The 26,379-nt window shown below is 40.8% G+C and overlaps 1 protein-coding gene across 6 annotated transcripts in view; it reads right to left on the reverse strand.

The window, feature by feature from the left end:
- Window positions 1-158: 158 nt before the first annotated feature.
- The window catches only part of LOC109088960 (leucine-rich repeat-containing protein 7-like), a 108,850-nt gene continuing 82,629 nt past the window's right edge, over window positions 159-26,379 (reverse strand). For 4 of the 6 annotated variants that reach the window (XM_042758311.1, XM_042758310.1, XM_042758312.1 and 1 more), the window contains 9 exons: window positions 24,879-24,990; window positions 24,332-24,512; window positions 21,155-22,862; window positions 20,076-20,225; window positions 18,652-18,777; window positions 8,355-8,585; window positions 6,252-6,344; window positions 3,703-3,777; window positions 159-2,440 (listed from right to left, as the gene is read on the reverse strand). In XM_042758311.1, coding sequence (XP_042614245.1) covers window positions 2,333-2,440; window positions 3,703-3,777; window positions 6,252-6,344; window positions 8,355-8,585; window positions 18,652-18,777; window positions 20,076-20,225; window positions 21,155-22,862; window positions 24,332-24,512; window positions 24,879-24,990 — 2,784 coding nt within the window. In that variant the 3' untranslated portion in view covers window positions 159-2,332. The remainder of the gene's footprint in view (window positions 2,441-3,702; window positions 3,778-6,251; window positions 6,345-8,354; window positions 8,586-18,651; window positions 18,778-20,075; window positions 20,226-21,154; window positions 22,863-24,331; window positions 24,513-24,878; window positions 24,991-26,379) is intronic. The other 2 variants (XM_042758314.1, XM_042758313.1) reach the window with 2 other exon arrangements.

Here is a 26,379-nt window from a genome sequence, read left to right on the forward strand (position 1 = left end):
ACAAAAAAAAGCTGTTTGTGTTCAAGTTTAAAATTTTATAATTGCTTTTCACTGTGAATGTATATATTTTCAATTATCAAAGAACTAATAAATTAAGAATATAAGACTTTTGGTTCTGGCATTTTATCATCTATAAAGGACCACAGAATGACCAGTAGTAACAATAGTGACATTTTTATTATTTGTACAATAAAGATACATTATTCAAAACACCTCTTAGATACTGAAAAAATTCTGTACTCCAAAGCCGAAAATGGCTCCAATATTTGCTGAACAGCATTGGACTTTCTTCTCCTTTTTATACAGGCTCATTATTTAAAATTTTTTTAACTAAAATTTATTTTTAATATGTACATATATCATCTGCAAAATGCATTCTAGACACAGAATATATGTCATCAATTACATATTTGCGGTAATACAGAAAATAATTGGAAGGAGTAAACTTGCATGTGCAAATAAATGATATGATAAATTGTCACTAATTCTTTTGAACTAAATTGAATAATTTATTCGAGATATAATTACTTTTTGCACAAAAATGAAACAGCATTCAAGTTCAGTAAGTCTTAATACTGCAGAAAGCTTTAAGTACATTCACAATCTATTGGAATAAATTATTTAAAATCTCCATTCATAGTTATTTACATCAATACTGCAATTAGACTAAATAGTACCATATATTACCTTTTATATTCAATAGGTCTTTAAACACATACAAAAATGACCATTTGTATATTCATATACATATGTTTATGACACAAATTCACAATTACTTTAGAAAGATTTGTACATATTTGTTTCTAATGTTTCCTTCACTCGCAATCTCACTCTCTGTCCATACACTGGTTTTGTGTTCTTTATAAAAGTTAACAATTTGAGCATAGCTAATTATATCAATATATTAGAAACCATTATTTGAAAACATTTAGTAAAAATAATCATTATCAAATGTTCTTTCACAATAGTATTTGAACAATTAATTGCATCATCCATAATAATCTTTAATAATCAACAATATTTCTCTGAAGCTAAATGCAGGGAGTGTTGTGTTGGGGTCTTTCAAAGTGCATTTCGGCTCGAAACTCTCCTTCTAAATGCTACATTTTTTAGCAACATTTGAAACATGCCCAGAATTTTTGGAGGGATATTATGGCACTGTTTATCACAATGATGATTGATTTAAAAGGGGGGAAAAAGGCCAAAAGAGATGTTAAACGATGGTTATTTAAAAAGTTTTTCCAAAACACATAGACCCCTAATAAGCATCCTGATAAAACAAGTTTAAGATTGAAAGCATGCTCTAATCAGTACAGCCTTGCATGTTTACACTGTATTTAGTCTGTTTTATTATGACAGGAATTCCCTTTGTTGTTTCGTTAAAAAAATATGTAAAAACCTTAAAGCAGCGTAATAACAACAAAGCAACTGGAATTGAGCTTTTTTGCCTTTTTCTTTCACTTAAACTGTATTGTGATATGAAAGTAAATTTTTATATAGAAACTGTGTTGCCAATAAACTGCCAGATATGTATGAATTTTCCTGGCAGCAAACAGAGGAACATGGGGAATTTAAAAAACAAAACAATACAAAAAAACATGGAAATGTACATTCACATTACTTAACGAAAGAATAAGACCCCACCCTCAAAAATCCATGACTACCAATAGAGGGTGCTGCAGGAAAACCACAAAAATAGAAGAAATATTGCTTAGGGAATCTTTTCTGTCATTTGATTTGTGCAAATACAGAATGCTATCATTTATCGAGATTAAAAGGGGACTTTTTTGATTTCCCTAAATTGTTGTTTTCATGAGAAGGATGTCTCTTCTAAATTGTTACAAAAACTCATCGATGTGTTAGAAAATCATCAATGCGTCTTTCATTCACATTCTACACTCTTATCACATTTGAGTCGTAAATGTATATATTTACACAAGGCATTTACAAAGTTGAGGCAGTGTTATGGTGGGTAAATGTCCTTAAAAGCAGATGTGCTTTCATGCTCCAAGATTAAACCGAAAAGCTGCTAGGAAAAATAGGTACAAAATAATACGCCATTATAAATAAGCAGGAAAAAATGCACCCACTTACAGCCACAGGCTGAGATAAAGAAGAATATCAGCAACATCAACAAAAGATTTCAACCAATGTAATGTTTGTGTAGAATGTGTAAGCCATATGTAACGTTATTAGATATGTCCTCTAGTGTACATTTGGCATTGGAATTTGCCATTGGTCCAGCAATTGGCAAAATTGTTCCTAGATAAAAAGATGATGTACAAGTTCCTGTGTTCCATCTGGGTGAGAAGTCTTTAAACTATAAAAATATTTATGTTGTGCTCTCCCTTAAGATTACCAAGTCCACAGTTTTCGGGAAATTCTTCAGAAGAGACACTGCGGTTTCATGCTCCATGTGTAAGAAACTATGTCCGTTGGCCTGCAATGCAAGAATGAAGCACATGGTAAACAAAATGAACTGGGAGAGGCGTGGAGGAACGGAGGGAGGGAGGAACGGATGGAGGGAGGCAGCACAGGAGGGCTGGGAACAGGCCTAGCTCAAAGAGGATAAAGAGGGAGAGAAGAGAGAGAGAGATGCACACAGGAGATCATGCTGTAAAAGGAGAGAAGGTGGAAAGAAGCTGGTGTTTAGACACTCTGGATCTGTGGAAAAAGAAGGAGCTGCTTTCTGCAGGCCATTCTAGTGGCGCACACTGACAGCAACACATAAAACCAGACAGCCCAATAACTTTCCATAAAGCTACTGTATTTAGGCACACAGAGGCTGGATTGTAGTTAGGCAGCAATGCCAGGCTTTTTGCTTTAGCAAAATATGGAAGACAGACACTATCTGAAAAGCAATTTAGACTTGGGTGTTGTTCGTTTGGTACTTAATTTATTTTTAATCTTTTAGGAAATGTTCTACAATTTTCATAATTATATTACTTTTTTTATATACGTGTATATATTATATAATTTTTTTTTCAAAATAATTAATACTTTTATTCAGTAAGGATGCATTAAATTGATCAAATGTGACAGTAAAGATTTCCATTGTTACTTTATTTATTTATTTATTTTTTATAAATTCAGTTTTTTTTTTCACGGTTTCTACAAAAATATTAAGCAGCATAACTTTTTTCAACCTTGACAATAAATAGTTGGTAACACTTTACAATAGGGTCTCATTTGTTAACATTCGTAAATGCATTAACAAGCTAACATGCTGTTTTTACTGTATTTTTAGATCATACCAAGCACCAATTTGTTTTATACTGTATAGTATACAGTATATATAGAGTTATTATTCAATCTGTGTCACAAAGTTAAATGTAAAATATCAAATTGAGGTATTTGGTAGTCCATTTCATTGATTTCCATTCATTTAGTAATATATTGTTAATAAAATTCAAATTCAATGTAAAATTTATTTCATGCCATTTTATTTTCTTGTAAGACTTAAGGCTATTAAGACTATAAGGTATAAAATATTATAACATTTTTTTCTTTTAAATCAGAGAGGACAATAACACGTCAAAGTTGGACAAACATTACAACAGAAGTCCATGCACACTTGTTTGAGACACAAACTCACACATACACACTGGACATTTAATGCCACATGCAAAGCCCTCCACTGGCAGTGTGGCGGAAGATGCATTGTCACAGCTTGTGGGACAATGTGATGGAGAACAGTGTTACCTTCAGAATTTTGTCCCCTGGTCGAAGAACGTTGGAGGCAGGTCCATCAGGCTGTACCCTAGTAACAAAGATACCCTATAAGTCAAAAGTGATATGAGGTTAGGAACCACATGGTGACTATGATTTAGAATCTTTGCCTTTTAATCTGGATTTAGATTTTCTTTTGTTTCTCTCTCTTTTTTTCTCTCCTAAATTCACAGCAATCTATAAAATAATTACCTTCATCTACAAACCCGATTCCAAAAAAGTTGGGACACTGTACAAATTGTGAGTAAAAAAGGAATGGAATAATTTACAAATCTCATAAACTTATATTTTATTCACAATAGAAATATAGATAACATATCAAACGTTGCAAGTGAGACATTTTGAAATGTCATGCCAAATTTGGCTCATTTTGGATTTCATGAGAGCTACACATTCCAAAAAAGTTGGGACAAGCAATAAGAGGCCGGAAAAAGTTAAATGTAATATAAGGAAAAGCTGGAGGACCAATTTGCAACTTATTAGGTCAATTGGCAACATGATTGGGTATAAAAAGAGCAGTATCTCAGAATCACTGATGGGCAGAGGATCACCAATTCCCCCAATGTGCAGCGCGAAAAAATAGTGGAGCAATATCAAGGCAAAGAGTTTGAAGTTATCATCATCTACAGTGCAAAATATCATCCAAAGATTCAGAGAACCTGGAACAATCTCTCAGCGTAAGGGTCAAGGCCAGAAAACCATATTGGATGCCCGTGATCTTCGGGCCCTTAGACGGCACTGCATCCCATACACAGGAATGCTACTGTAATGGAAATCACAACATGGGCTCAAGAATACTTCCAGAAAACATTGTCGGTGAACACAATCCACCGTGCCATTCGCCGTTGCCGGCTAATATATAGGTCAAAAAAGAAGCCATATCTAAACATGATCCAGAAGCGCAGGCGTTTTTCCTCTGGGCCAAGGCTCATTTAAAATGGATTGTGGCAAAGTGGAAAAGCTGATCTGTGGTCAGACGAATCAAAATGTGAAGATCTTTTTGGGAAAAACTGGGACGCCATGTCATCTGGACTAAAGAGGACAAGGAAACCCAAAGTTGTTTATCAGCGCTCAGTCAGAAGCCGCATCTCTGATGTTATGGGGTTGCATGAGTGTGTGTGGCACGGGCAGCTAACACATCTGGAAAGGCACCATCAATGCTGAAAGGTATATCCAAGTTGAAAAACATATGCTCCCCCATCCAGATCGTCTCTTTCAGGGAAGACCTTGCATTTTCCAAACTGACAATGCCAAACCACATAACTGCATCAATTACACACATCATGGCTGCGTAAAGAAGGATCCGGGTACTGAAATGGCCAGCCCTGCAGTCCAGATCTTTCACCCATAGAAAACATTTGGCGCATCATAAAGAGGAAGATGCGACAAAGAAGACCTAAGGCAGTTGAGCAACTATAAGCCTGTATTAGACAAGAATGGGACAACATTCCTATTCCTAAACTTGAGCTACTTGTCTCCTCAGTCCCCAGACGTTTGCAGACTGTTATAAAAAGAAGAGGGGATGCCACACAGTGGTTTAAACATGATTGTTGTCCCTTTTTTTTGAGATGTGTTGATGCCATGAAATTTAAAATCAACTTATTTTTCCCTTAAAATGATAAATTTTCTCAGTTTAAACATTTGTTATGTCATAAATGTTGTATTCTGAATAAAATATTGAAATTTGAAACTTCCACATCATTGCATTCTGTTTTTATTCACAATTTGTACAGTGTCCCAACCTTTTTTTAATCCATTGTTTATATTAATAAAAAAAAAAAAAAATAAATGCAAAGGTTAAACTGCAAAACAAAAGATTAATAAAAAAAAAAAATATTTGTTACTGACTGTTTTTGTGCTGGTATCAAGGCAGAGATTATAAAGCATACAGATTTAAATTACATGTGGGACCCATCAGTATGTGCCATGTCAACACATATAAAGTCTTATTATTGGTGCCACATATTGAGAGTCCATCAAACTTTACATCATTTCTTCGGGGCTCACAGGGATTCGACTTGTTAGAAGAACCCCAAAGCAACAATACACAACACAAGCAATCTTTATGCTATGTTGAAAACCTTATGGGAAATAAAACAAAACAAAAATACGACACTTTTCAATGCAAATGGACAATTCCTATCTAAACACAGTATAATATTAGTACACATTCCTAACATAAAGCTGCACATGAAATGGAAACAGAATGTCTTTTTTTCCCCATGTACTTCAGCAACATTTGAGTCACAAAACACTTTTGTTTTAACTATCGCCAAATGTTGCCAAGACATGAAAAGGTTAAAAGGTAATGCAGTCAGCTGGTGTGCAAGGTTGTGCATTGCAGTAGCGCATGTTTCCATGGTAACTCTACTGAGAGGCACACTTTACTAACTGAAGAGAGATGGCTTTGACTTTGCTCTATATAAAGCATCATTTTTAATGTGATTTCTGGGAATGAAATGCTGAAATTAGCATATTACATTATGTTCTGTCCTTTAAAACCGAGGGTGAAATGGTCTTACCATGTCCGACGGCTTGAAGGGGTTCCCCTGTCCACTGATTCCTCCTGAGATGCTGAAACCAAGACCAGGGTTCTTCTCGATCCTCACACAGAGCTGTTAACCACATAAAACAGAATTTCAGGTTTAAGGCTACGTCTACATTCATCTGGATACATTTGAAAAAACATCTCTTTCTCTGCATTTTGGCCTTTCATCCACACTGAAGCATCGTTTTTGTCCTTAGAAAAGTGAGCTTTTTGAAGACACTCTTACAAATGGATACATTTTTAAATTCCTTTTTCGTGTTGCAGTGTGGACTGTGGAAATCGAGGTATTCGAAAACGATGATGTTTAGTCATGTGACTCATACTGTAACCATATATACAGTACAGGTCAAAAGTTTGGAAACATTACTATTTTTAATGTTTTTGAAAGAAGTTTCTTTTGCTCATCAAGCCTGCATTTATTTGATCAAAAATACAGAAAAAAATGTAATATTGTGAAATATTATTACAATTTAAAATAATTGTTTTTAAATTTATTATACTTTAAATTATCATTTATTTCTGTGATGCAAAGCTGAATTTTTAGGATCATTATCACATGATCCTTTAGAAATCATTCTAATATGATGATTCATTATCAAAGTTGGAAACAGTTCTGCTGCTTAATATTTTTCCAGAACATGTGATACTTTTTTAGGATACTTTGATGAATTAAAAAAAAAAAAGAAAAAAAAAAAAAAGCTATGTTTTTAAAATATAAATATTTTGTAATAACACTATACACTACTGGTCAGTAATTTTTTCTTTCTTTCTTTTTTTTTTAAATAAAATCAATACTTTTATTCAGCAAGGATGTGTTAAATTGATAAAAAGTGATAGTAAAGAAAATTTATATTATTAGAAAATATTTTTTTTTTTTTTTAATTTTGAATAAATGCAGTTCTTTTTAACCTTTTATTCATCAAATATATTAGGCAGCAGAACTGTTTCCAACACTCATAATAAATCAGAATATTAGAATAATTTCTAAATGATCATGTGATAGACTGGATGTTACATGTGACACTGAAGGCTGGAGTAATGATGCTGAAAATTCAGCTTTGCATCACAGGAATACATTTTATTTTTTAAAGTATATTCAAATAGAAAACTATTATTTTAAGTTGTAATAATATTTCACAATATTACTGTTTTTTCTGTATTTTTGATCAAATAAATGCAGGCTTGATGAGCAGAAGAGACTTCTTTCAAAAACATTAAAAATAGTAATGTTTCCAAACTTTTGACATGTACTGTATCTATGGTTATACAAGCTTTGTTACAGAATAAAAAGGGTAATTGCAAATTATCTATTTTTTTTTTTTTTTGCAGTTCTGTAAAAAAGTCAGAATTACGAAATATAAACGTGAGATAAAAGTCTCAATTACCCTTTTTATTTCATGTCAGAAACAAACACACACACACACACAAATAGCATTGTGAGATATAAACTTACAATCATGAGGGGAAAAAAGTCAGAATTTTGAGTTTATATACTGTATCGCAATTCTAATTTTTTTTTTTTTTAATTCTCAGAAAGGTGGGAAACCAGTTCAAATTGTGAAAGGTTGCAATTACCTTTTTATGTTTGTTTTTTTGTTTTTAATTTAGTGGCTAAAATGGGTTTCCATACAATTCAGACATGGAATAGCTATTTTGAGTGTGACATTAACCTTGGATATTTTTCTAATAAAATTATTGTGTCAGAAGAACATTGTGAGAACTTTATTATGTCTTGTCTCTCTGTATCATTTTAGTGAGTTTTATGCATGATTTATGTTTTATGCGTGCACAGTAAGATGATTTAAGTGTTTTCTGATGTTCCAGTGTGGACAAGCAACTTTTGGAACTCATTTTGAAATGGAAAAAGCCATTTTCAAATGTATCTGAATGAAAGTAGATACAGACTTAGTTAAAAGGAGTAGAAGATTCAGAGTTAACAACCCTCTGAATATTTGAAGAACAAGGAAATGTTGTATTGATATTCCATGATCATGACATGAATCTTGATTGGTCTTCTTTCTTGCACTCATTTGCAACTGCCCATTTCTTGGCATTTATTCTGAGAGATGACCTGTACCTGCTCTGGAAAGCCATCCATACTCTTCTGGCCTTTAGTCTGGATAAAGCAGCGGGCACTCTGAGGCCGGGGGCTGGTGGTGGTGATGGGCATGGGCAGAGGTGACTGGTACTGCTGGATGGAGACCTTGTTGATGGCCCCCTCATACTGCTGGTCACGGGCCGTCCGGTGAGAAGGGGTGGCTGAAGTCATCATCATAGTCTGTTGTTGATGGGGATTGTGAACACCAGGCTGTGGGCAAACATTAGGCAAACGTGTAATGAAGTAGAGTTTAGACAAATGGCAAGTGCCTTTTTATCATTACAGCTAAAAACCTGTATTAGCTACACAGGACCTTATGACATTTTGATTTCCCTATTTGATGTATTAATTTAATTAGACTTTTCTTTATAACACTAAATGTGTCAGCAGAAGCAAAATGTTCCATAATATCGAGTGACAACCTAAAGACATTCACCGATAGACTGAGGTTGCTAAGGAGACCGAGCGGGAACATGCATTGTGAAATGAATCACGACAGCAGGTAGTAATTAACCCTGGCATTTGAAAAAATTAATATGGCAATCACGATACAACAGAGGTGTCTATTGCACAGAGAACAGGTTAAGCCTGTAAGCCTGTAGAAACTAAAGAGTAAAACATGTCAGGGTTTAATACTTTGAGACATGTGGGTGACTCTCTAAAAACGCATTGTGGAAATAATAAAACTATAATGAGATCCAGACAAATGCAATGAATCATTTCAGTTCAGGGCAGCTTATTTAAAAAAGAGAGAGACCATTTTAGAGTTGAGAAAGTTTTAGCATGATTGGTGATGATTTATCTTATTATCTGAGACCAGGTAGAGATAATTTTGCTGGACTTTTTTTCCAGGTAGTGATAATTTTAGGATATATAGCAGGGGTCTGCAACCTTTTCGGCATGACGTGCCATTTTTTATTTTTCTGGTTAACCACTGTGCCAAACCCCCCCCCACCCATACAGAATGCATTAATGCTTTGTACAGTGCATACACATTTTTAAATGATACAATAAAAAAACAATAGGCCTATTTGATTTTCATGCAAATAGTTTCTGAAGATTTTTTCATAAATTGTTTTTTAAACAACAAAAGTTTCTTGAATAACAGATATACAGTGTGACCGTACTGAACACCACTGTATGTGTGCGTGTGACAAGGCCAATGCATTAAAAAAGTTCAGTTTAATCACTGTTCTGTATTAATGCGCTGCTTTAATTGATGCACGCCTCTGAGATCGCGCTGTGCAAAAAGTAACATTCAGAAGCTCATAAACTTGTTGTCAGTGCTGCCACACGACTTTTATTAATCGATTCTGAATCACTACATTGTATCAGCAAGGAGGGGGGTAAAATCGCTGTTTTTAAGTAACTAAACTCATTGTTTGTAGAGAGAGACACAGATGCAGACAATATACGCATCTCTCTCTCTCTCTCTCTCTCTCAAAATGGCCATATTTGAGAAAAAAAAAATTGAGTAGTTTGCATCACTGGATATATAGCTATCGGTCATTTAACATTTCTATCGTAAACGCATTGTTAAACGTTGACTGAAGTGGGGGTCACACTAGACTTTAAACATGCACATTTTTTTCGGATGCCGCTGTGAATATGGGCGGGGGCAGGATAAAAAAAAAATCCCTTTTCAAGACCTACAACGAATGGCTCGTTTGGACTACAGCGTTTGTTTTCCGGGTTTTGTGATATCACAAAGCAGCCCATTAGTATATTAAAGTTATTACACATGCACCTGAATAATTATGTATGTAAATATGTATTTTACAATTATGAAAACCTTTTTATAATAAATTGCTTACAGTACAATACTGGACAATGATGTAATCTTCAGAATTTACACTGCAATTATGAGACTACAGTGTTTTCCATACATTGAGTACAGGTGTTTTTACATCACTGTATTTCTGAAGGAAACTGACTGTCTTCAGAAAAAGTCATTTTCATTTAATCTTGCAAGTAATGTCTGATAAAGCAGTTTTTTGAGCGCTACCTTGTGTACAGCGGTTACCGGAGAAACCTTGATCTCTACCACTCCAATAGAGCCTCCTGCTGGCAGAGATTGAGTTTGCATATATATGCTGCCTGGGAAACACTGAACTATGGTATAAATAAACTCAACTGTATAACAGTTTCACTGCAATTGATGTTATAATGTTAGAATTAAATAACAATAAAAATAATACATGTGCACTTATCTGTAGATAGTAAATGCAGTTATTTTTAAGCAGTTGTTGACATCCTATCTAAGAAGTGATTTAGCCAAAAAACAACAACAACAATAACAATAACACTACCACTCTAATGTCTTGCAATATCCGTGTGTGCAAAGGTTCTGCGCGATCCTCTTGTTCAATATTCTCTGGGTCTTATTCCAGGTGAAACTGATATGTCAATACTGACGCCATCCTTAACTAAACTGGAGCAGACAGAGGAACTTGCTGCTTTTGCAAGGGGCAGGGCAGTACTGAAACACCGTCTAAGCTGTTCGCCAATCACAACGCACTGGGACAGCTAACCAATCACATTACATTTTGTTTTTTCGGAAGGCGGGCCTTCATCAAACCCGGAACTATTCAAGACGTTTGTGCCAGGATGGGGAGAAAGGTATTGTAATAAAATAGATTATGTAAAAAATAATGCATTTTTCGAACCACCAAGCATGCGAGCATGTTCTAGTACACCTCCAAAACAAATTCAAGACATCGTAAAAGAGCATAATAGACCCCATTAAGTAGCATTTCTTATTATGTGTTGTGCTCAAAATTGTATAGAAAAGTAAAAAAAAATAAAAAAAATAAATACATTTTGTAAAATTATAAATGTCTTTACTGTCACTTTAATGCATCCTTGCTGAATAAAAGTATTTCCCTTTTAGTCAGTCACTCGTGTCACATCAGTAATGACAGACGAATTGGGATCTTCCTTAGAGTGACCAATCCACTTCGAGTGTAAACTAAATGAGCCAATACACATTGGCATGCAATGATTGCATCCAGCTGTCGCTGATTGCAGCGTAAGTATAACTAGGCAGCAGGTGCAACTAGGTGCATTTTCGCTTCGGAGCTAAGTGGTTATATCGTTCTGTTTCTGACTTCTCTGCTGCAGAGTGAAGTTTCTAGAAGCGCGCTCTTGGAAAGCTCTGGTGTTGGCCAATACGGCACTTCAGCGGTGGTGGTTCTTATGGTGTCGAGTGGGTTGCACACTTCAGGCTGCACTATTCCCTGTTTGTGTTGAAGGCGACCATCTACCCTGTGCACCTAAGCACACTTAAAGACCAATCTCTAAAAGAGCAGTCACAGGTGGACGTCTCTTTAAAGACACAATTTTTTAGGCCGCCGAGAGGGTTAAGCTGGAGTAGAAGCCTCCACCGCGTCCTGAGCCCTTGAGGCTGGATGACTGGTTTCTCGGGGTGGCTTGCACTGGTTCTCAGGGCCCCACCCCAGTGACTTTCTTCCTGGAAGTGCATGATGAGCTCACTGGGTCATGGGCAACACCTTTTACTGCCAGAAACCACCCTGGTGGCTCATCCTCCCTCACCACCCTCAACGGTGAGGCAGCGCGGGGTATACGGAAGTCCCTCCAGTGGAGCTGTCCGTTGCGATGCAATTGCGGTCCAAATACCGCTGCCACCTGGCGGGGCAAGCCGTTGCTCCCCTGCTGGGCCTGTAGGTACTCATCGGCCCTGACCGGCAGTGCTTATGCGGCCTGCGGAGAAGTTGCGTTGTTGCAGGTTCATCAGGCCAAGGCACTGAAGGACCTGCACGAGGGTGGGCACAACCCAGAAGTTCTTAAAGAGCTCCGCACCACTACTGACCTCGCACTACGAGCGATGAAGGTCACTTCGCGGTCTCTGGGCCATGCAATGTCCACTATGATACTCACACATCCTCTGCCCGAACTCAGGTAAGTGTTGCACACACGCAGACCCCACTTTGGACCCACTACGAGATGCCCGGGCTGGGTCCCTGCGTTCCTTTTCGCTGCCCCACTGTGGGTACGTTGGTGGTTCCGTTGGTGCCACTTGTTCGGGTGCATGGCCAGTGCTCCCCAGTCCGTCTCGCTGGTTCCTTCAGACCATCATGCAGAAGCGTATCTTAGGGTGCATCCGTCCCCAAGATTGGTTTGCAGCGATCGATCTGAAGGATGTGTCCTTTCATGTTTTGATCCTTCCATGCCACAGGCCATTCCTGCGGTTTGCATTTGAAGGATGAGCATATCAGTACAAGGTCCTGGCCTTTGGTCTGTCCCTGTCTCCCTGTGTCTTCACGAAAGTTGCGAAGGCAGCTCTTGCTCCCCTGAGAGAATAGGGCATTCACATACTCAACTACCTCGACGACTGGCTCATACTATCTTAGTCTCAGGATCAGTTGTGCGAACACAGGGACTTGGTGCTCTCACACCTCAGCCAGTTGGGCATTTGGGTCAACTGGGAAAAGAGCAAACTCTCCCCTGAAAATATTCAAGAGCAGGACGGTGGTCCCACTGAAACAGAGGCTCCTGGGGTATATGGCAGCGGCAATCACACCGCTGGGGCTGCTTCATATGAGAATGCTTCAACACTGCCTTCATGGCCGAGTCCCGAGGTTGCAACGTATCACTTACCAGCTCCAAGTCACACCGGCCTAAACCTTCAGCCCGTGATCAGACCTTGCATTTCTCTGGGCAGTAGTACCCCTGGAACAGGTCTCCAGACATGCTGTGGTTTACACAGATGCCTCCACCACTGGCTGGGGGCCACATACGATGGGCATGCAGTGTCGTTTGGACGGGCCCACTGCACTGGCGCATCAACTGCCTAGAGTTCTTAGCAGTTGCTTCTCCAGAGACTTCTCACTGCCAGTTGTTTTATTCCCTGTCCGAATGAACACTTGGCATGGACACATTGGCACACAGTTGGCTGCGTGGTCTGCGCAAGTATGCGTTTCCCCCAGTGAGGGAGGACGGGGAACAGGTCCTTCTCATGGCACCTTACTAGCCCACCCGGACCTGGTTCCCGGAACTGATGCTCCTCATGACAGGCCCTCCTTGGCAGATTCCTCTGAGGAAGGATCTACTGACTCAGAGACGGGGCACCCTATGGCAACCTCTGGAAACTTCATGTCTGGTCCCTGGATGGGACGCGGAGGTTCTAGCTGACCTATGCCAAGAGGTAGTGGCCACCATCACTTCGGCGTGAGTACCGTCTACGAGACACGCTTACGCCTTGAAGTGGAACCTGTTTGTTGAATGGTGCCCTTCTCACCGAGAAGACCCCCGAAGATGCCTGATCAGAGTCGTGCTGTCCTTTTTGCAGCAGGGGTTGGAGCAAAGGCTGTCTCCCTCCACCCTTAAAATCTATATGGCTGCAATTGATGCCAACCACGAGGGGAAGTTGGTAAGGAAGCATGACCTAGTCATCAGATTCCTTGGGGGGAGAGAAGGTTGAATCCTCCCCAGCCCCCCTCAATACCCTCTTTGGACCTGTCTCTATTGCTCAAAGCACTACAGCAGGCCCCATTTGAGCCTCTGCAGTCAGTTAAGCTGAAGTCTCTATCAATGAAAAATCTGCTCTTACTTGCACTGACCTCCATCAAGAGGGTAAGGGACCTGCACACATTCTCGGTTGACGAATCGTGCCTAGAGTTTGGGCTGGCTGACTCAGAGGAGGCAGACCCAGCCCTAGCTTTGCTTTGTCCCATCCGTGCCTTGAGATGGTATGTAGACTGGATACAAAGTTTCAGGACCTCAGATCAGCTCTTTGACTGTTACAGAGGCCGGCATAAGGGGAATTTCATCTCCAAGCAGAGGATGGCCCACTGTATAGTGGATGCCATCACCCTGGCTTATCAGGCACAGGGTGTGCCCTGCCTGCTCAGGGTGCGAGCGCACTGTACTAGAAGTTTTGCATCCTTCTGGGTGCTGGCTTGTGGCACCTCGCAGACAGATTTTTATAGAACTATGGGCTGGGCGACACCAAACACGTTCGCTAGATTCTATTGCCTTTATGTGGAGCCGGTATCCTCCTGTGTTCTCACCTCAAACGGTTGGAAGCACCAAGAGGCCCCGGTTTAGTGTTGGCTTGCTAAAACCACTCTAGAGAGTTCTCAATCTCAACAGATACCATCTGTCATAGTACTATGACAACAGTGACTGGCTTTCCTGTTGGACACTGGAAGGGGCAGCATCCATGGCGTTTTGGTTGTGATCCCAATTCGTCGGTCATTACTGACGTGACTTCAAGAGTGACCAACTGAAAGGTCTCCGTTGCGTTTGTAATCCTCATTCCCTGAACGAGGGAACGGAGACGTCACGTCTTGCGCCACAGCTGCTGTACCACCACTGAGCAGCCAGGTCACCGGCTTGGCTCCTCAGCAAAAACCTGAATGTGCGTTGCACCTGCTGCCTAGTTACTGTATACTAGCACGGTGGTCAGCAGAAGCTGGATGCAATCATCACATGCCAATGTGCATTGGCTCGTTTAGTTTACACACACACTGGATTGGTCTCTCTAAGCGAGATCCCAATTCATTGGTCATTACCGACGTGACGTCTCCGTTCCCTCCTTCAGGGAACTTCTTGGTTACGTATGTAACCCTCGTTCCCTGAAGGAGGGAACGGAGACGTTACGAATGGGATCTCGCCGGAGAGCCCAATCACCTTAGAGTGGTACAAAACGAGCCAATGGTACACAAAGTACCTTGGTCTGCGGGATTTGCATCGCGAGCTCCGCCCCGCAAAGCGGGTATATAAGGAGCAACGCGAGCAACTCGCATTCAAGTCTTCGCTGAGGAGCCGAGCCAGTGAACCAGGCCATTCAGCGGAACAGCGATGTGGCAAGGGGACGTAACGTCTCCGTTCCCTCCTTCAGGGAACGAGGGTTACATACGTAACCAAGACGTTCCCTTTCAGTCGGTCACGTTCGACGTTACGAATGGGGTCCCTTACAAAAACGCCACATGGCTGTCTTCCAGCGACCCTTGTGAGTGATAGCACCCTGTCGTGAGGCCAGCACGAGTGAGGGCCTATAGCTCACACAGAATACACTGGGTAGCATATTCCAGCTGGACGTATGCTAGCAGGCCGCCTGCCCGTGGGAGGACTTACCGAAGGCAGGTATCTACCAAGGCGGTGATACATAAAAACTCTGAGGTACCCAGCCCGCAGGGTGGAAGTTTCAACGACAGAGCTGGCAAGGGGCTTGCCAAGGGAAAGACACATGCTGCAGAGAGACTTACTGTGGAGATACACACGTGGGATTACCCAGAAAAGGGTAAACAACACATGGAGGCACCTAGTCCCACACAGGGCTGACCAAAGGGCATGTACGCAAGTGTTGGACATCAACAGTGCTGGAGGAACCCAGGGTTCTGACTGAGGAACTCAGCCTTTCCCTTCTGCTGGCCTCCGTAACAGACAAAGAGCTGGTCTGAGGTCCTAAGGCACCGAGTTCTGTCCACATAGGTGCGAAGCGCACATACTGGACAGAGCAGTGCCAAGGCTGGGTCTGCCTCCTCCAGGGGCAGCGCTTGCAAGTTCACCACCTGATCCCTAAAAGGAGTGGTGGGAACTTTGGGCACGTACCCAGGCCGGGGTCTCAGGATAACGTGAGAGTTAGCCGGCCCGAATTCTAGGCACGCTTCGTCAACTGAAAATGCCTGCAGGTCCCCGACCCTCTTCACCGAAGCCAAAGCCATCAGGAGCGCAGTTTTCAAAGATAAAAACTTTAGATCTACTGAGAGCAAGGGTTCGAAGGGAGAACACCAAGTGACGAAGAGGTTCCACTTCAAAGCATAGGCGTGTCTGGTGGACATGGCTCTAGCTGAAGTGATGGTAGCTACCACCTGTGGTGGCAAGGTACCTAAACCTTCCGTGACCCGTCCAGAACCCACACATGTAGGTTCCACAGATCGGGACGTGGGTGCCAGAGGGTGCCCCATCTCTGAGAAACTAGGTCCTTCCTCAGAGGAATTGGCCAGGGAGGGGCTGTCGCGAGGAGTACAAGTTCGGGGAACCAGGTCCCGCCGGGCCAAAAAGGCGCAACCATGAGGACATGCTCCTCGTCCTCCCTGATCTTGCACAATGTCTGTGCAAGAAGGCTCACTGGGGGAAACGCATACTTGCGCAGGCCCAGCGGCCAGCTGTGTGCCAGGGCGTCCGTGCCGAGGGTGCCCTCGGTCAGGGAGTAAAACAACTGGCAGTGGGAATTTTCTGGAGAGGCAAACAGGTCTACCTGAGCGTCTCCGAAGTGTTCCCAAATCAGCTGAACCGACTGGGGGTGGAGTCTCCATTCCCCGGGGCGAGACTGCTGCCGTGAGAGCTCGTCGGTTGCACGATTGAGCCTGCCCGGGATGTGAATGGCACGAAGCGACCTCAGATGCTTCTGACTCCACAAGAGGAGATGGTGAGCGAGTTGCGACATGCAGCAGGAGCGTAGACCGCCCTGACGGTTGATGTACGCTACGGTCGCAGTGTTGTCCGTACGGACCAGAACGTGCTTGTCCTTCAGCAGGGCCCTGAAGCGGTGCAGAGCAAGACGTACTGCTAGCAACTCGAGGCAATTGACATGCCACTGAAGTCGGGGTCCTGTCCAGGAGCCCGATGCAGCATGCCCGTTGCACATGGCACCCCAGCCCGTGGCAGAGGCATCTGTTGACACAACAACATGTCTGGACACTGGTTCTAGGGGCATGCCGGCCCGTAGAAACAAGGGGTCCAACCACGGGGTGAAGTTTCGGCGGCAGGCTGGAGTGATGGTCACTTGGAGCGTGCCCCGTTGCCATGCCCATCTCGGGACTCGGTCGTGAAGCCAGTGCTGAAGCGGTCTCATATGGAGTAACCCGAGCGGTATGACTGCCGCCGCGGACGCCATATGCCCCAGGAGCCTCTGAAACAGTTTCAGTGGAACCACCGGGGGAATCCCAGCATACCCCTTGGCCGCCCCGCCATCGAGGGCAGTGAAGGCGGAGGAAGTACCAGAACGGTTTCGGGCAGTTAAAGGTTTCTTCCATGAACTGGTTACTTCCTGGTGCACTTCCGGGAAGAAAGGAACCAGAGGGGGGTGCTGGCGATCTGCATGAGCAGCCCCCAGGAACCAATCATCCAGCCTCGAGCGCTCGTGACAGGGCGGAGGATTCCACTCAAGTCCGATGCTCTCTGCTGCCCGGGAAAGCACGGCCGTCAGCTCGGGATCGGACTCGGACAACGCTGGCACTCCCGAGGGAGGCAACGCAGCCGAACCCTCATCTCCCGAGGACTCAAGCCCGCCGTGTGAGATGCGGCGATCGACATACGGTCCTCTTCGCGAGCCCCGAATGAGATGTCAGGAGCCTGAGAGGGTCCAGCAAAATCATCCGGAAACTCAACCGGCTGCGGCGTATGTGAGGGGGGTGTGGTCCGAGGAGGTTGGCTCTTCGGGGAAGCCCACACAGTAACCCTCAGATCACCCTGGCCACCAGCCGAAGTAGCCCTCTTACGAGAAAAAGAGCTAGAACGGGGTGTGGCAGAGGGGACTCTATACCTTTTAAGGTAATCGAGTCTCGATCTCAACGCCGAGATGGTCATGTCCCCGCAATGAGAACATGAGCCATCCACGAACGCAGTCTCAGTGTGCTGAAAGCCCAGACACGTGACACAGCGATCGTGACCGTCACGAGGAGCGATGTATCGACCGCACCCAGAAACGCACGGGCGAAATGACATCTTTAAAAAGACGCAAATCGGCCCGTATCTCTTTTTGTGAAAGAAATCTTGCTCTTTCAGAGGTGTTGAAGCACTCAGCGGAACGCGGGAGCTGACGCAGGAAACCCAGACGAACCGCTGAATCGCGCCGTCACACCCAACACCAGCTCTTGCTTGTAACACTCCGGTGATAGCAGCAAGCGATGTGCTCGGCTCCGAAGCGAAAGCTTGAATGCGAGTTGCTCGCGTTGCTCCTTATATAGCTCGCGATGCAAATCCCGCAGACCAAGGTACTTTGTGTACCATTGGCTCGTTTTGTACCACTCGAAGGTGATTGGGCTCTCGGGCGAGATCCCATTCATAACGTCGAACGTGACCGACTGAAAGGGAACAAGGGTTACATACATAACTGAGATGTTTCTTTTTAAAATTCTTTTACAGACCCAAGTTATATTTGTTTATTTTTATTTTTTTTACAAGAACAATTTAACATATAAGATATGCCAAACTTACACTTCAGTGATCATTTTTGAGTTAATCACAGAATAAATTATGAATTGATTCATTGAAAAAAAAAAACATCCTGTATAAAAAAAATCAATACCTTTTTGATGACATTCATGTTCTCTGGTGGCACGTCTCTTCGTCCCAGTGAATACGGGGCCCACTGGCCATTCGGAGAAACCACTTCTTGTCCATTATCTAATATATTGCTCTGTTGTGAAGGTGTCTAAAAGGATATGGTGCTGTCAGCAAGCAGAATTCAAAACAGTGCTCTAAAATGTACATGTTTTAAAGAACCAAGACTGAGAAGGACACTATCAGTTCACTACTGTTATTCATCAGCTTTCCATTCACATGCTTTCATCAATTAATGGGCTTTTGGGCCTTTTTTAGCGTAGTTCATTTTGTGTCCAATTCATTAAAGAAACAAAGATAATTAGATAATGGTGCAACACATTTTTTTTTTCTTTGAATCTTTTTGTGGAGTAAATTAAATAAATTCTGTTGATTCACTCTCATTGAAATTGTTGAATATTTTACTTCAACTACAGTACCTTCTCAGATGTTCGTGGCAGCAGCGGAGTTTCTTTCTGCCTTGTAAATGCATTTCAATTCAAAATATTTTTCATAATATCTTAAACTTCAGAATTATTAACACTCCAGAGTTAATATTAAACTCAGGACAAACCCTGAGTTGACAACATTTATAGCAAGCACTGTGCGTCCACTGAACTTGATCTAAACCAGTTTTTTTTTTTAAACCTACTCTGAGTTTGTTCAACTAACTTCCTGCAACAAGCACCACCCACTGCAATCCAGAGACTTTAAAATGCTGAAAGAATGCTGAAACTAATTTGAAACAAATTTTCAAAAAGGCATGTTTGCATTAAAAGAAATTACAAAAACTCATGGCACAGAGCTAATTCAGCACCTGGCTGAACTTGATTTGTGCAGTTCACTATCCTCTATTCACTTACAGTATTCACCAATCACCTGTTGGTGAATAAGTGAATAGAGGTTGGTGAACTGTTAGTGTCAACATTTAGTGAATTCACCCCTGACTGTTTAAATGTGATTGATTAAATTTGACATTTGGTTGTATTTTATAAAGATCAAGAAGGCCTTTCATAAATGTATCTCTGCTGTTGGTCACAGATTGTTTTGTTCTGTGAGTTAAAGACAGAGGAAGACTGTAGTGCATAGACCAAACACAAAGACTGAGCACATGCAACAGAAAACACCTATATATGTTTAACATCACAGTGAGAGACGGTGTCTAGCCTAGTGGAACTCAGAACAGGTGAAGTGTTAGATAAGTGTTAAACTGTGAAATGTGTTAGATGGTCTGCCTTATAGAAAGGCTATTATAGTGTACATAAAAATGATTATATTACCACTGTTTTAGAAGTTAAAGCAGAAGTCGCTCAAAAGAGAGAGATCTAAAAAGGTCTTCAGAGGAGATGTTATGTTCAAATGTTTTACTTCTTCATGCTGAAACTGGGGCTGAAGTTGCTTCATACTCACATTTGGTAGAGGTAGCCACTGAGTTGTTTGGTTTTCATGCTTTGTGTTATTGTAAAAGTTTATTGTCATGCTTCTGCTGGCATGCGGTGCAGCATAGCCTCCAGAGTACAGCATGCCGAAGTTTACTGTGTTGTGCTTAAGGACAGCGCTCTGATTGGAGGGAAACAACCATATGACATGAGTGAATGGGTGTGCCACACAGAAAGGTCAAAAGGCTGTGGCTGGGGATACACTGGACTGCACATTGCTGTAACAGAGTGAGTAAGCTTGACAAACAGAACAACAACAGTACGTCATTACTGCCCACGTGACACATTAGTGATACACAGTGGTTACATTTACAGAATATTAATAGCAGCAGTGTGATACTAAATTATGTGAACAATGAAGAATGCAGTAGTACTGTATTCCACTCACACAGAAAAAAAGGCTCACCACCAATGGTGAATGTACATAACTGGGTAAATCTCAGGAAAGAAATTTCAGGGTAATATTCCACCCCAATTAAAAAAAAAAAAAGATATTTTGCTGAAAGAATTTGAAGCCATTTGAGGATTTTTGGTATTGTGACATTTAATTTCAGGTAAATTAATTTTCCTTCATAATCATCATCACCGTAAAAGTGAGAAAAAAACCTTTTATTTTCTTTGGATTTTGGGGTGAAATATGTCCCAGACATTTCTTGATGGTCCACATGAGATTCACCTCACTGTTCATGAGTCTATTCACTAAAAAGCCTTCATTTAAGCTTTGTCTGTAATGTGTCATCCAAACATATTATATAAAAGATTGAAAGATGTAGTCACTTACTAAGATATTAAGATATACCTTGTTATAATAAAATCATATTAGTACATAATACAAAACTAAACTGAGAACATTGGTTATTGAGATCTCAACAATTATTAACAAATATATAATAACTTCATAAAGACAGAATAAAAGAATGATTTAAAAGAATTAAACATTTTAAAAGAAATAAAATAATTTATTTTCTTGAAAATTCCTAAGAGGTTGTATAAAGTCCAAGCTAACAAACACTTATATAGAAGAACAAAATGCAAAGCTTGTTTACTCACCCGGTCTAGCCTCTTTGCTTCTATGTGTCTAAGCAGCTGCTGTCTCCAATCTACTGGCATTTTGGAGGTCGGGTCCTCTTGTTTTTGAGGGACAGGTCTCATCTTCATGTCTGCTTCAGAGCTCTTTTCAATGCATGTACTAAGATTGTAATCTGAAGGCAATTTCTCCAGCAGTGCAGCCATGGTGGGTCGGGCAGACACTGGCCTTGCCTGAGATGCCCCATATGTCTCTGTGCTGTAGCTCCGTGCAGACAGGGGGCGACGTTGTGTCAGACTCTTGGTTGGGTAACCCATGATTGGCTTTTTGGGTTCTTGATAAGACGAGTAATCTTCGTCATACCTACCATTCCTCTTGTGGAACTGGGTGTCAGTGATGGTAGACAAGCTGTTTTGTTGTTCCAGCATGCTCTGCTGGGGCCTGTTGTAGTGCTCTGCCAGCTGCAGCTCATGATTCTCAGCTACTCTGCGGAACAGCGCCATCTCTGTTGAACTTACCAGAGAGTCAGCGCGCCTCAGGAAGCCCGGCCTGGAGCGCTGAGGCTGGACTGAGAGCTGTGGATTGATGGCATCATCGGTTACTGCAGTCTGAGCAAATGAAAACATCTGTTCCATTGGTGGATAGCCTCGGTAGCCTCTTGGGCTCACAAGTTCCTTTGGCAATGTCTTCCCGGGTTGGTTTACATATTCAGGGGCATTGGGGAATGGCGGAGGAACTCTCCTCTCCGCTTTCATAAGATCCATGGCTCCTTGTGGGTTGAAGCTTTGGTCAAAATGGTAAACTTTCTTTGGGATGGCAGGCTTCTGTTGCTGAGAGCTTTTCAAACCAAAGCCATCCAGATCATCGTCCAGCATTGGAGCAGATTGGCTCCTTGACATGCTCTGTTCTAGAGGCATAGAGAGGTCTGCTCTATCAACACTTCCCTGGTTTTCTATGCTAGAACTGTAGCTGTCCAAGGGGATGCTGTAAACCTTGTATGACCCAGTATCGATTTCATCTATGCTCTGAGATTTCTTAAATTTAGCTTTTACCTCCTTCATCATTGGCGAAAGTCTCTCAGAACTCTTGCTAACAACCAAAGTGCCTATTTTGTTCGGTTCTTTTACACCCTGGACAAGCGAAGAAATGTTGGGATGACCTCGTCCCGTCCCTGAGTCTGTAGTGTCCAGAAACCCCCAGGCTCCAGTTGAGGGAAAAGTGCCGGGTAATTCTCCCATCTCCTGTTCGAAGTCCTTACGATCAGGATTGGGGCTGTTGGCTGGAGTAATTTCCAACTTGGAAGGGAAAGCTGTCCTGTCCTCGAATGGACTGGGAGTCCTCGTCCAGTTCTGCCAGGGGTTAGAGGGAGGAGGCACTTCAGTTTCAGAGGTGGTGCGAACATTGTGGAAAGTGTGTTGCGACTGATCGAGCTCTAGAGGAACTCCCACAATACGCTCTTGTCTCATGAGAGGCCGCCGGCCATGTGCCATTGAGGCACTTCGAGGCTTTGAGCCTAGCATGGGGTTTCCAGCACTGCTGCTCGGAGTGTTAAGAGGCGTCTCCTCTGCGACAAAACCTGTGTTATCATAGTGGGGGGCGTTGTTCCAGCTGTCGAAGGTGTCGCTGAGTGGCCGCCTCTCACCTCGCTGCTGCAGCGTGCTGGAAGGAGGTGTTTCCCGCTGGCTCAGAAGGGGCTTACTGTCAATGGGCTTCGGAAAAGACTGAGCCAGCCTGTTGATGTATTCAGACAAAATACTTTTGAGATTTTATCAGTGCACATAGAAAAGAAATGTGCAAACAAGAATATGCCCATGGACTGATATGACAAGCACATTCAATATCATAAAATTCTAACTTAGACATAGGGTCAATGACGTCACTCATTTTTGTCTGGATATATGAATTGACTCAAAAATACATTAAATACAAATTAAATACATAAATGCAATGACTTGAATACACCACTTCTATGATTTTATGATGATAATTTTCAATAGTCAATATATATATATATTGACTATATAGACTATCTATCTATCTATCTATCTATCTATCTATATATATATATATATATATACACGTAAAGTCAGATTTTTTGCATTCAGAAAACACCAGGAACCCCTATAGACCCTCATGTCAAAGCCTTAATATCAAAATATTTACTTTACATGCAAAGCATTGCAATCTTAGTAACTGTCTAGTTCCTTGTATATTCCTTTTTGGGACTGATTCTGCAACTTTTGAGTACAGCCCAAATTTATTTTATTAAGCTTTCTATTTATTTATAGGCTGCCACTACCCTGATGTCTTCATGTAATCTTGGGGATAAATTATTGAAAATTAAATTTAACTGGGCCTACAGCTCTCTTAATAAACCTTATATAGTCTAATTTATGTTTAAATTGAAAAGTGTTGAGAAAATATCACTGTGGTTGACTGAACTGTTATCCTCATCAAATAGATTTTCAATGTTTATAGAATTTTGCCCATGTAATACTTCTGCAAGGTTATCAAAAGAAATCTCTCAAAGAGTTCTTCTGAAGAACAGGCAGTGGAAGTGGTGATCATTTTAAGTTTTTCAGCAGTACTAATATAATAAATCTTTACTGTGAGCAACAGGGATGGATTTTCAGTTGCAGATGACAGCAAGAGCCATACTGCTGTGCCTGACTTTGAGTGAAAAAGAAATTGTGATGTGAGCAATAGAGACATTTTGAAAGAAACAAATGCCCAGATAAAGCTCACCTAGAACTGTTTTCATTTTCTTGTTAATTAAAATTGAGAGATATATAAAATTCTAATCTAATAAAAAAGCAAATTCAGGATGCTGCCACAAAGGCACTAAAGTAGTAAAAATATAAACGCAATTCTGTTAATAAAAAACAATAAATAAATAAATAAATATATATATATATATATATATATATATATATATATATATATATATATATATATATATATATATATATGCAACTGATACGTTACAACTTGCTTGAATAAATTTGGATTATCGGCAGAGATGTTTATTTCAAGATGATAATTGCAAGACTATTACAGTGACACAACGTCAGTTTTGGGCCACCCAAAAGTCAGTGAGCTGGATATCTAAACTGTTTGATCAACTGTCATGTCATATGAGTGCACAGATGGTCTATTAGTTCATATAAATGAATGGTGGCAGTGACTAAATTCTTGCCAACCTGTTAGTCCAGTGAGTCTGTGAGGGCCCCTCTTTCCCAGATGTTTGCAGATTACTGACATTTCCAGGTGGGTTGGAGGAGCCAGATGATCCCTGGGAGGGCGAGTAGTCTGAATAAGTGGCAGATGATCCGCTGTTGTTTAAACATTGCATTTTGTCTGGCTCAGACTCATCAGTTGACTCTGAATGCATTAAAAAAAGGTAATAGGTATAAAGGTATACAAGGTAAAATAGTTTACATCTGACTGAAACACATAATCAAAAAATAAAAACAAAGTATAGGGCAAGGACTTGATTTTATCTATTAGTTGTTGATTGGATGGAGGCAGGTGTGAATGCGAGCTTGCAGCCGATTGTAAGAAGTTTTAGCAGACTAAATAACTGGAGAAGTCTGAAATACGTCACCACTGAGTAGATTGAGTTATAATATTTTTATTAAAAAAGATGAGGTCAAAGAATTAATTGTTCTCAATAAGATCAACAACATGCATTAAAAAAAAACAGATTTTATGCTGCCTTTAACTTACAGGCTTCTTCGTCTTACTAACCTTTTTTTTCCTTGCCCAGTAACACAACCTTTGGTTTATACATTGCTGGCTCTACCAAAGTCGGCCTCATGTCAGAAATTCGGATATCATTAGGGGAGCCTCCCATGGAGTCCTGGAAACACAAGTGTCAAATTTGCAGTGAATTAATAATATAAAGGAATGAAAAAACACAAGGGGAGTGTAGTGTGGTTTTCCTGCAATCAAATTACACTCTTTCATTTAAATACAGAGATCGAGCAACACAAAGTTTTTTATACTTAAACTTATAAGGTGACATTTATAATTCAATTTAAGGTCACTATGTCAATATACGTACTACTATACGTCAATTTTTTTTTTTTCCAAATGTCAACATCCAATTATCCATCCAGTTTCTATACTAACTGCAAACATATGAAAATCTGTTTGCCTTATTGCATATTATATAAAACTCTATTTGGCAGGATCTTCTTTTAGAAAAACTAAGCCATTAAGACACACGAAAGCATAAAGTTTAGATTCCAATAAAAAAAAAAAAAGATCAGTAAGCTAAAACATGAAATCCCTCTGCAGACAAATTAATGTAGCTAGTATTTAGGTTCTGTAAAGTTTTTACAGTATATTGAAATTAGTCATTCTTAGAATATGCTAAAACAATTTCTTTATTATATTACAGTGACAGTTTCATGATTCTAAAACGCAAACACTGGCCCAAAATGACCTTAAAGTTAAACAAAGCTGAAACTGAAAAGATATATTAAAAGTAACAGAGTGTGATCTCAAACCTCAACATCAAGTTGAGATTCATCATTAGTAATATATAGACTGTTATGATTCACAGGCCTTGTCCTGGCTTGTCTGGTCAAATCCCCCAGGAGCAAATCAGTTGTGTTCAGCTCTCTCACAGCTGTCTATGGCAAAACTCACACCTCTCAGACCTGACTGTACATCAGCAGGCTGGCTCACACAACCGGCAGCAGAGCAAGAGGGAAGTCATATCAGAAGATTCTCTCAGAACAGCCACTCTCCCCTTCTTTGCCTTCATCTTTTCACTCATCTTGTCTTTTTTCTTCATTGCTCCCTCACAACAGGTCAAAAGAAATGTGATTGTGTGAATAAATGCGGCAGGCTAACGCTTTCATACTTTCAAACACTAAATGAAATTTAGGGGAGCCCAATTTTTGGAATAAAAGAGCTCTTATACACTACCTTTCAAAATTTGGATTCAATAAGACTTTAAAATGATTTTCATTCAGAAAAGATACATTGACAGTAAAAGACGTTTATAATATTACAAAATATTTATATTCCAAATAAATGCTGTTGTTTTGAAGAAAAGAATCCTGAAAAACAGTATAATTTCTTATCAAATTTAATAATAAGAAATATTTTTCATCACCAAATCAGCATATTAGAATGATTTCTGAAGGATCATGTTACAATGAGGACTTAAGTAATTGCTGCTGGAAATTAAGCTGTGCCATCACAGGAAAAAAAAAAATGCATTTTAAAATATATTATT

This window comes from Cyprinus carpio, chromosome A6 (genome assembly GCF_018340385.1).
Source record: "Cyprinus carpio isolate SPL01 chromosome A6, ASM1834038v1, whole genome shotgun sequence".
NCBI classification, from domain to species: domain Eukaryota; kingdom Metazoa; phylum Chordata; class Actinopteri; order Cypriniformes; family Cyprinidae; genus Cyprinus; species Cyprinus carpio.